This window comes from Actinia tenebrosa, unplaced genomic scaffold (assembly GCF_029948245.1).
Source record: "Actinia tenebrosa isolate PJP-AT-01 unplaced genomic scaffold, QUT_ActTen_1.0 PGA_scaffold0__85_contigs__length_37466705, whole genome shotgun sequence".
NCBI lineage: Eukaryota > Metazoa > Cnidaria > Anthozoa > Actiniaria > Actiniidae > Actinia > Actinia tenebrosa.
This window is the reverse complement of record NW_028292569.1, coordinates 29298259-29309698: the sequence shown is the minus strand read 5'-3', so window position 1 is coordinate 29309698 and position 11440 is coordinate 29298259. Positions and strand designations below refer to the sequence as shown.

The following is an 11440-nucleotide window of genomic DNA, read 5'->3' as shown; positions in this document are numbered from 1 at the left end:
CACGACTCATAATGAGTGCAAAGTTTAAGGTAACATTACAGGGGATTATGTAAAATAAGCCTAACGTACGTTTCTGAGATTCTGGGGATCCTGGGATTCGCAATTAAAAAAATACTTTTTACACTCAAAAAAAATCCTTATATCCCTTGTGTCCCTTATAGAGCCATTAGGGTTATTATGCTATTCTTAATATATCATTAATGATAATACATTATTACAACAAGCATTTGGGGTGAATAAATCCTTATATCCCTTGTGTCCCTTATAAGCCATTAGGGTTAATTATGCTATTCTTAATATATCATAAATGATATTACATTCTTACAACAAGCATTTTGGGTGAATAAATCCTTATATCCCTTGTGTCCCTTATAAGCCATTAGGGTTAATTATGCTATTCTTAATATATCATTAATGATAATACATTCTTACAACAAGTATTTTTGGGTGAAGAATTTCATCTGGTAGAAGGCCTCTTTTCGTTCTATATGTTGTGAGGACATCATTTCTGTTGCGAAAACAAAAAGAAATATGAAAATGAACAATGCATGTATTTTGTGCACGATCAACACCATAATTAATGATTAAAATTGTATATTAATGAATTACTAAATTAGTCTGTCACCTGTGACTTCTCAGGAAAAAACCCAGTTGCATAATTGCAAAAAGACATGCCAATAACACAGATGCAATGCTGTAGTCTGTAGATGAAAAGAAGGTAAACAGATATCAGTGCATGTTTCCTGGAAACAATAAGACAAACATTTATGTTTTCTGGTGGGTAAACTCATAGTGCTTAAGTCTAAACGTATAGTAGCTTAGAGAATAGCGTCGCGGAACAATCAGGCACAGAACATCCCTATTGCATGCAATTGTGTTTTTTCTAAATTAATTGCAACCCTAATAAGTAGGGTCGAAAGGTAGTTAAAAAGATAGCTAGGTAAGGAAGATAAACAGGAAGGTAGGTGGGTAGGATAAGCAGATAGGTAAGCAAGTTAGGTAGGATAAGCAGATAGGTAAGCAAGGTAGGTAGGTGGGTAGGCGGGTAGATGGGTGGGCGGGAAAGAGGTTTGTAGGTAGGTACGTTAGGGTTAGGATTAGGTACGTTTGTAGGTGGGTAAACTAGATTGGTAGGTGGGTAAGAAGTAGGTAGGTAGATAGGAAGGTAGGTAGGTAGGTAGATAGGAAGGTAGGTAGGTAGGTAGATAGGAAGATAGGTAGGTAGGTAGGTAGATAGGAAGGTAGGTAGGTAGCTGGGTGGGTAGGTGGGTGGGTGGGAAAGAGTTATGTAGATAGCTAGGTAAGTAGATAGATAAGTTAGGTAAGATGGTGGTGGGTATGTGGGGAGGTAGGGAGGAAGGGAGGGAGGGGGGAGGTTGATTGGTAGGAAGGTAGCCAGGCACGTAGCCGTGTTATTATTAATTATTATTATTAATTATTATTATTATTATTATTGCTGCTGCTGTATGTTGGCCATCTATATCTATTATATTCAGTATAAGTAAGCCATCAACCCTTGGAATGAAATTTACTCGAGCTACATAGGCAAGTGTATCCCTTATTCTTCTATGAGTCTGGTTACCTTGAAATAATTGTAAAGCCACCAAAGCCTCTATAAAAAGCAAACGAAACCCGATAAGCATTAAATAGACTGAATACAAACCTTTGTTATTAACAACAGCAATATTAACAAGAGCAAGCAATGAAATGTATACTATTAATATCACTATTGACGTTTAAAAATACAGTTGTCCGTCAGTGGCATAGTGAAATGATATTAATCAAGTGAAGCCACTACATTATACACTACTGCATAATCGTTTATTTGCCATAGCTTTCGATGGCCTCACTTGATTGATATCTACACATCTGTTGCTTCATCATGGTGCGCACTTTTGACTATTGCCACCTTGAAATCTGAGCGACCCAACTTGGAATGTGCACTTATTAATAAAAATGATGTTCACTTAATTGCTACGTTTACAGGAGAATAGATGCCGAGTTTACTTACCATTAGATACTCACAACTCACTGGCAAAAACGTTCAAGGTACAAGCGATTATTCGTAGGATGACATACGAAGTTACATTTCTCCAATGTCCCATGCTTTTAGCCTTTTTAATGACTAGATTTATATTTTAGAAATATATCTAGGTGGTTCTATTTGATGCCGCTCTAAATCTATTTTAAGTATACTTCTTAATCATAGGCCAAGTCTGCCTTACCGTCCAGACCAGTATTTCTTTCTAACATGGCTTTTAGAAATGGCTTTAACAATGAGATTATGACTGTTATTAGCATTAACAGTACAACTGTCACCTACATAAAAGAACAACAAAGCCAAAAGCTTTAAAAATAATTTTACGGAAAAGGAGGGAAAAAAACAACAAACAAACAAACAAACAAACAACATTTCACAATAACTTAGACCCCCTCCCGATAACAAGCACGAAATTTGCCGTTGCGCCAGAGTAGGGACTTTAAGATTTGCAAAATCTACGACGGCGACGTCAACCGAAAGTGTAAATATTTTCTCTTTGCGGTTCTGTTTATTGGAGATTTTCTTTTTAAACATTGTCAGTAAAGTAAACTCATCAAGAGGGAAGACAAAATTTGAAGGCGCGAAACCCCAAAGTGAAGTTGTGTACACTTCCGGTAGACGTCGCTGTCGCAGATTTTGCAAATCTTAAAGTCCCTAGTAAGTTTTGGTGGACGTCAATTACTGCTATTTCCATAAACATGAGAACTATGTAGTTGCGCTTTGCCTCTTGGAATTTGGTTTTTCACTGCCGGCAGTCAAATATATGAAAGGTACCTATTCACCATTTTCCATAAATTGGTTCACTGGTCAAACACTAAGCACTCAAGCGAGGCGCCAAGGTAGTTTCAATGGATTATTCAAATTTGAACCTTGCAGCCTCGGTTGAATGCTTTGTATTTGACCAGTGAACCGATGTATGGAAAATGGTGAATACTACGGATTAGTTTGGAGCTTTAAAATATAACATTTACAAGATGCTTATCTTGTGCTTCGTTTGTTAAAATTAAATACTTTATACTCCGGTCAATTTAAATAACTATTGTTCTACACAGACTAGCGAGTGATTAGCCTCGTGTTCACGTGGAAACGTTAAATGCGTTTTCACATGTATGAGAGGCTAGTCAGTCGTTAGTCAATGCAGAACAATAGCTATTCAAATTGGTGGTCATATTTTAATTCAGTGTATACTGGTTAGATGAAGTTGAATCAAATGCACACACCTGGTAAACAAATATACAGGACACAACGAAAGATGACAGGAACTGAGTGGAGAACTTGAAGTCTGAAAATCAATCAATTAACGAGTTGGTCGATCGATCAATTAACCAGTAGGTCGATCAGTCCGTTAGTCCGTCAGTTGGTCAGTCAGTCAGTCCGTCCGTCCGTCCGTCCGTCAGTCAGTCAGTCAGTCAGTCAGTCAGTCAGTCAGTCAGTCAGTCAGTCAGTCAGTCAGTCAGTCAGTGAGTTAGTCAGTCAGTCATTCAGTGAGTGAGTGAGTCAGTTCAGTCAGTCAGTCAGCCAGCCAGCAAGTGTTACCTTACCTGGGCGTGCGACGTATATCCAGTTCTTCAGTAGATTATACCAGGTGCCATTTTGGTTAGGTGGTCTATAACAGATAAATGAATACATGACTAAGTTGTTGATATTTAACAAATAGATATCAGTTTTTTATGTGTCTGTCCTCTAATTGACGATAAATTGCGTTATCACATTGTCAAAGTAGTGTGGATCCACGAGGCGTCGCCTCGTGGATCCGCATACTACTTTGACAATGAGATGACGAAATTTATCGTCAATAAGAGGACAGACACATAAAAAACTGATGTCGATTTTTTTTGTTTTTTTGTTTTTTGTTTTGTTTTGTTTGGTTTTGTTTTGTTTTTGCAATCACAAAAACGATAAAAACTTCTCATTTTTAGTGATCAAAACAACCAACGGAAAGAGCGCGCGCTCGTTGACATCAGCTTTATCTGTCTGTCCTCTTATTGATGATAAAAAATAACCAATCAGCGCGCGAAAGATTTGTAAGTTATTGTAAAAAACCACATCTCTAGGGACATACCTTTTCCCTGCCTGATGTAGTTGATTAGAGAACAGAAGGTTAACATGAGCTCTCTCTGTTTTGCCGGCCAGGGTAATGGTTGTCGCTTCTTCTTTCTAAAAGAGTTGTTATCGTACGTTAGACTGAGGTACTTCAAATGAGCCGAACCTAATGACTCAAATTAATTAGCTAAAAGAGGCTTTGCACTATCACTTGATGGCAGCCACGAAGGGAGGCACAACAATGGAAACTGAATCCTGTGAAACTGAATTCTCTCTCTTGTTAATCAGACTAGACCAGATTCATTTGTTTCTGCCCCATGTCATTGCTTTCATCACGTGATGGTGCGAAGTCTCTATTAGCATTTCAGACCACGTTCTATTATGGTCCCGAATTTTATTTAATCTATACTAATAGTATAATAATTTCCATATATATACATATAGCCATTTGCAAAAATTATGGCCGCTTCCAATATATATATACAGGGATATCAAAAGCATATCAAAAATTATGGGATATTACCCCTGATATTTTTTCGTATCGTCTATCACTAAAAATATCAAGAAAGAAATCCCGCCGTGTCTGATATACTTTTGATATACTTGTATGTATATTTGAAACGGCCATAAATTTTGCATGGCTGTATATATAGAGGATATTACATGGGCGCGCGGAGATACGAATTTTATCTTCGAGTGTTCAATTGATATCTCACGAGTGAGCGCAGCGAGCGGCCATGTAATGTTCTTATATAGATATCGATGAAACTTAAATAAAACAAAAGCTCAAAAATTCTCTATTAAAATAGCAAGCCGATTCAACAGCGATATCTTCACGTTTAAAGGATATGGTATCTAGCTTCCACTGGTGAAAGATATCAAGTTTTCGACACTAGAGAAAACCTGGTATTTCATCGATATCTATATGATAAATATTTATACATATATATGTATGCATGTATTATATAAATGTCTATGGAACCAAATATAATGTATGGGCTGGTCACAGGTTCTTGAGGAGCTCAAATCGTACGTAGAAGGAACTTCAGATGGACAAAGAAAAGCCACTGTTGCCTCCCCAATTCGAGCCCCACCAACAACCTCCACAACATATAATTTACATTTCTTTAAAACCTATGTTAACCTACTCTTACGCACATATCGAAGACTTGGGAGGCCCTGAACACGAAGTTTCTTGATTTCCTTATACAACAGTACGGAGTAGCTTCCAACGAGAAATAATGTGCAGACAACCACAGGTATATTGGTCAAGATTCCCCCATACATTATGTACTCGATGTTCTGTAAAAAAATTATCAAAGTAGCATTTACTGAATATTTCTTATTATACTTATGCTGTATACAACCTCTAATAGTGCAGTTTTCGTATGACTGTGAAAAGCTCAGTGCCGTGCCGTGACCGTGATGTTTTCTAGAATTTTAATTGGCTTATATTTTTATCGCGCAATGTGATTGGTCTGAAAGTGCCGTGACTTTGGCGTGACTGTGTCCGCGCCGTGTTTATGCCGTGTTCCAGGTATTTCATTGGATGGAGAGTAAATTCTCGTGCAATGTGATTTGTCTGGCGTATCCCTTGCTGTGTCACGACCGTGTTCGTGCCGTGAACTTTTCACAGTCATACGAAAACTGCTGTATTCACAATAATTACTACGATTCAAACACGTAAAAGCATGAAAATAGCAAGAAATATCCTGATGAGGATCACCTATTTCATTTATACCATCCAGTAGCAAAGTCATTGACAAAAATATATTTGATCATACATAATGGAGCCGAATGGTTTGGAAACTCCATAGAAACAAAGCTATTGTTTTGCGTTTGAGGTTGAACCGTCCCATCATGTGATACTGATTGTGCACAATAAACCAAAGCAAGTATGGCTAAAAATACTCACTTCCTTATTATTTTCATTAGTTCATTTTGCCAGTGAAAACTTTTATTGCATGACCAAAAACTATGCGGATAAATATTTTCGCGCAAATACAGTTAAGTTACTAGATGTTAAGTAAGAAAGCATAAAAAAGGCCATCTCATTTTTAATAAACAATTAATCTTAATTAAATATGATTAATTAACCAAATAATAACTAACAAAATAATAAAATATCTTTAGAGGTTTTTTTAAGGAAAGAAACTCCTGTATTACCGAATGCCATGAAAAACGGAGCAACTTTTCCTTTGTGCACGGTCAACGGGATATAACAGTGGTTAAAGTCGAACAAAAACATAGAACAATAGGTTTCCCAACCATTCCGCTCCATTAACTATAAATGAATACTATTTCTTTATAGAATACTAGTCAACTACAATGCACTACGTGCCCATCGTTCGCTTAAATCGTTTGTTTTCGAAGCTATTCCAAGCTCTGATGTAGGAAAAATTTTTTGAAATGCGCTATGCCATTCCCCAAGGTTTTCTTCATTTCATTTCACAGCAATTACTGAGCTAGGTTGAATTTCAGAGAGATTCTCTTTGTGACATACTGACTTTTCTGTCGTAAAGTGGTAGCCATCGAAACTTTCTAAATTTATATCTTAGATTCATTGCCAAGATTTACAAATCTCAAGGAAATCATAATAATATGTCAATATATGATAGTCAACTAGCAGGAATAAAGAGATCAATGGAACTGGATTCCAAAACTTCAATTTCAACCTTTATTATATTATTATATATAAGTTATATTTTATTATAAATAATGATCTATTATCAAAAATATATTTTGTCTTCGATCAGTAAAACAAAAATATGTTGTGTGAAAAAAACGTTTGTCAGAACTTTTATGTGGATAACTGTTTTTCGATGATGACAAGGTTTTCTAACATCGTCATCGTCATCGTCATCGTCTATCGTCTATCGTCTATCGTCATCGTCATCGTCATCGTCATCGTCATCGTCATCGTCATCGTCATCGTCATCGTCATCGTCATCGTCATCGTCATCGTCATCGTCATCGTCATCGTCATCGTCATCGTCATCGTCATCGTCATCGTCATCGTCATCGTCATCGTCATCGTCATCGTCATCGTCATCGTCATCGTCATCGTCATCGTCATCGTCATCGTCATCTCTATTTCTACAACTTTGTGACAATTTGTTGGGTTATATTATTGAAGTACGTACCGCATTTTTTAGGTGCTGTCCACTTTCTTTATCGGGAGTGCAGCCAAAGTAAAGAAACAAATCTACTATAAATCTTGAGAAATAAAGAAGCAAAGGAAATCAGAAAAGCTAGCATTTTCGTGAAACTTCCTCGGCAACAAGTTTTGCTAGCTTTAAAGGCCAATGCAGAGTGCATTTCTTAACGCAGTTTCACAATAGTTTAAAAGTTTCATTTGATAAATTAATATTAATAGTGACTGACATATCACTTACCTTACAAACGAGTAAATCAGCCCCATTGCGTATCCAATGATCTTGTATTCAGCATTAAGACAAGCGAGGTATGGATAGTTGATGATGCCATATACCAGGGTCATTAGTATTCCCTGAAAAGCTAAAGCACAACAATCGATTAAATGCAATGCAACAAAGAAAGGAAGAACACACAAATTGCGTAACATTTTGATAAACTTGCAAAAAAAGTACATAGCTGTTATTATACGACCCACCCAATTTCACGCGTATTACGACCATTTATCGAGTCCAATTACAGAGCGATAATACACGGTCTGTGAACCGATTTTGAATGTGTTTTTTTTTTGCTGATGTTTTCTCCTATTCCCTTGTGCGGGTCACGTCAGTGTTTTGAGCTCGTGATTTTCGAGTTTGCTTGTTTAAATAAAAATGGTTGTTTTTCAGCCACTCTTTCTCGTTTTTTTCCGTGCCGCCAAAGAAACAATTTATTACACTGCTATAGTTGAGTATTACAGCCAGGTAATTTTACTCGTGAAGCTGTATTTTTGTATATGTAAATTATCCAGCTGTAATACACAACTAGCAGTGTAATAACGTCTATTTTATATTTCAATCAATGCCTTGTTACGCCCTGTACAATTTCAGATGTTCCTGGCATGCAATAAAATTCTATCAGCCTTTTAAGGGACTCTTACACTGTTAGTAAATCTATGATTTTTCCTTGGACTGGACTTAATTGAAATTCCGGCCTGATGTTGCAAATGACAGAAAGACAGACAAATCGAAGTTTGTTAATTCACATTAGCGTGGAATTTCTATTTTTGGTCTGGTTCCTCCCAGTTGAAGGCTAATGTTCTGGATTTGTGTTTTCAGTTGCCATTAGATCTTAGCACAATAACGATCACACAAATCCAATCAGTTTATGAGTATGATGTACCTTTTGACCAAGCGGATCCTTGGAGGTTTTTTGAAACAGCAGATGCACCGAAAAACATGTTAAAGGAAGAAGCGGCAGTTGCGCCAAAGGCAAATGGTATGATGAATCTGTTCCTTTCATCGCCTAGAAAATCCACAGGGCTGTAGAACACGAACAAAAAGAACAAGTATTAAGTAAAATGAGACAAAACTAGTCTTAGTGTGCAAGATGAAAGCATGAAGATGCCAGCCATTACTTCTCACATATATTAGAACGAGGAGGTGGAGGTGGAGGTGGAGGTGGAGGTGGAGGTGGAGGTGGAGGTGGAGGTGGAGGTGGAGGTGGAGGTGGAGGTGGATATTGATATTGATATTGATATTGATATTGATATTGATATTGATATTGATATTGATATTGATATTGATATTGATATTGATATTGATATTGATATTGATATTGATATTGATATTGATATTGATATTGATATTGATATTGATATTGATATTGATATTGATATTGATATTGATATTGATATTGATATTGATATTGATATTGATATTGATATTGATATTGATATTGATATTGATATTGATATTGATATTGATATTGATATTGATATTGATTTAGGCGATGGCGATGGTAGTGTTAGCGGTGTGGATGATGAGGATCATTATGGTGCATTTACGGGTTGTATGGGAGGAGTAGAGGTGTACCCTCTCGCCTTTATCCGCTGTGGTCCGGGTTCGAGCCCCGGCTCGTGCTGGATCATATTTAAGATGAATTTGTTTGAGATCTTGTTCTCTCCTTTCTACAGATTCTCCTCCCTCCCTAAAAATCAACTTGTGAGTTGAGGAAGAGCCCGGTAAGGAGAGTCCTGATTTGAAGTGAGCTAGAGTGAAATATTACATAAAGCTTACACTGGTAGTCCTGGACGTCCATTCCATAAATCAGGCTTCAGTCGAACTCTCTTCCTCATGAAGCTCAAAACAGCGATGATAAAAATCTTAAAAGAAGGGTGACAAATTCACAGAAAATATAAAATGTTTGGATAACGACTTGATGGTAAATGTTTAGATACCGCTCATTCCTTCATGAGGCATTGTGCTTGAGAAAAGAGAAAAACAACGATTCGGTATTTGTTGTTTGGTATGTAACTGTGATTTTCATATTTCTGTAGCTAGCCTTTATAGCAGTCGTTAGTCAGCGGATTTTTAATTAGTTTTGTTTTTATTGTTTATATTATTTGTAGTTTTTCCCACCATAGACTGGGTGAGACAAATGTAGCTAGCTTTGTTTAGCGTTTTATTCAGGAGAAATCTGAGACAACATACTTACAGCTGGTGCCAAGCATCCAAGATCGTACTTGTACTCATCAACAAGACAACTGAAAGACGACAAGATAACATCCAGGATTTAGATCATCACCATCAATTCTCAAAATGTGATATGCTGCACCGTTTTTACACATGAACTTAAAGATAAAATAAAGCTTTGTGCTTAAACCGTCTTTCTTCTAGGTTTTCCCATTTTAATTTATTAAGAATATCCACTGACCTAACATCATAGTCTGATCCAGTAATAATTCTCGCTGCACGATTTTGCAGCTTTTGCAGTCTTTCAGCTGAGCCCTTATTAAAATTACCCCACACTACATCACAGTAGTCGAAATATGGTAAAATAAGGGCATTATAAATAATAATCAAGGTATCAAATGTAACAAATGAACGGACTTGCTTTAAAGCACTAATGCCCATTGACACCTTTTCAGCAATATGATCAACTTGGTCAGACCATGAAAGCGTTTGAGAGAGAGAGAGAGGGAGGGAAAGAGATAGAGAGAGAGAGAGAGAGAGAGAGAGAGAGAGAGAGAGAGAGAGAGAGAGAGAGAGAGAGAGAGAGAGAGAGAGAGAGAGAAATCGAGGCTAACCCTGTGTGAATGAGTCTGTAATCAAGAAACACAGCGGTAATTTGGAACTCGAAAATGGTCTATTTTGCTGGGTTTCGATCAGCTGATAAAGGTTGAATCTCATCATCTGTTACAAATGGTGGTAAACACACTGTCAACCCTGTGCTGTCAGCAGCCAGAAAAAATTCTATTCAAAACTTGCGAATGATAATTATTATTGTATGAATTTTATCAGGGCTCCTATTGATAACAGTTATTTTATGTAACTGAAAGGGCTACCATGTATAAATGAAGGTTCATTCAATTCAATTCAGCGAATAAACATTCTGCACTAGACAGAAAATGACGGCAAATGAAATACCAGGAACTGTCATTCGAACAACAACTTGCTTGTAGTCTGATGAATCTTAAAATTTTTTGCCTTGAATTTTAATAGCATTCGCTGAAACACTCACCCATAGCATAATTAAGTGTGACAAAAAGACGCTCTGGGCGTCTCAGCCATTTTTATTAAAATTCAAGGAAAGAATTTCAAGATTCATTACTAGTAAGTTGTTGTTTCAAATATAAAAGGTTAATCATTCGTAGACCATATTGAATCAAGATCCATGCATCTGAAAAAGCTTCTTAGCGTCCTCACAAATAAAGTCCACCCAGTTCTAGCTGAACGAGGAGCATATGTTTTAATTTTTACGGCACAAAGGGCCATAACCGAGGCTTTTTCAAAAAGCTTGATATACTTATTTTGGAAAGTCCATGTTGGTTGAGAGTGAAGTGTGGGTTTAGATTTTTTACCTCGTATATTTATACATATACTATACTATGATCAAGGCTTTTTCAAGGAGCTGTTATTCAAATAACTATACTTACTTTGGAACGTCCATGTTGTTTGAGAGTGAAGTCTGGGTTAAGGCGTGTTACCTTCGGCGCCTCTTTTGCTTGTGGTATTCCTTGAATCGCTTGATGTACGTAACACTCTACAAGTTATTAACAATATGTTTTGCAGTTTTAAGATTGAAAACGGCAACTTTAGAATAGAAATATTACTTACATATTTAGGAACGTAACGTCGCTGACAGATCAGAGCAAGCACTTACTGAAGCCAGACAGCAAAAGCGTGCTCGACAGTAGCCTTCTGCGCAGCCGCTGTGAGGCGC

At 36.9% G+C, this 11440-nt stretch overlaps 1 protein-coding gene across 2 annotated transcripts; it reads right to left on the bottom strand.

Annotated features, from left to right (window-relative positions):
- Positions 1-238: 238 nt before the first annotated feature.
- Positions 239-11406, bottom strand: LOC148914028 (stimulated by retinoic acid gene 6 protein-like). 2 transcript variants are annotated; one of them, XM_089039399.1, is made up of 15 exons: positions 11335-11406; positions 11154-11260; positions 9713-9761; positions 9295-9380; positions 8399-8538; positions 7480-7600; positions 7228-7300; positions 5243-5386; positions 4104-4198; positions 3583-3647; positions 3262-3323; positions 2226-2319; positions 1583-1612; positions 626-701; positions 239-508 (listed from the first exon to the last, which is right to left on the bottom strand). In XM_089039399.1, the coding sequence occupies exons 2-15, from the start codon at positions 11165-11167 to the stop codon at positions 412-414; spliced, it is 1146 nt and encodes a 381-aa protein (XP_088895525.1). In that variant the 5' UTR covers positions 11168-11260; positions 11335-11406; the 3' UTR covers positions 239-411. The 2 variants fall into 2 exon arrangements, with proteins under 2 accessions (XP_088895525.1, XP_088895532.1); XM_089039406.1 differs by having other exon boundaries at positions 410-508; positions 1533-1612.
- Positions 11407-11440: the final 34 nt, after the last annotated feature.

Coding starts and splice junctions, on each gene's coding strand:
- LOC148914028 (XM_089039399.1), bottom strand. Junction 9,381..9,712: donor TTGGATGCTTGGCACCAGCT/GTAAGTATGTTG, acceptor CCTTCTTTTAAG/ATTTTTATCATCGCTGTTTT. Junction 702..1,582: donor GGCTTTACAATTATTTCAAG/GTAACCAGACTC, acceptor TTTCATCTACAG/ACTACAGCATTGCATCTGTG.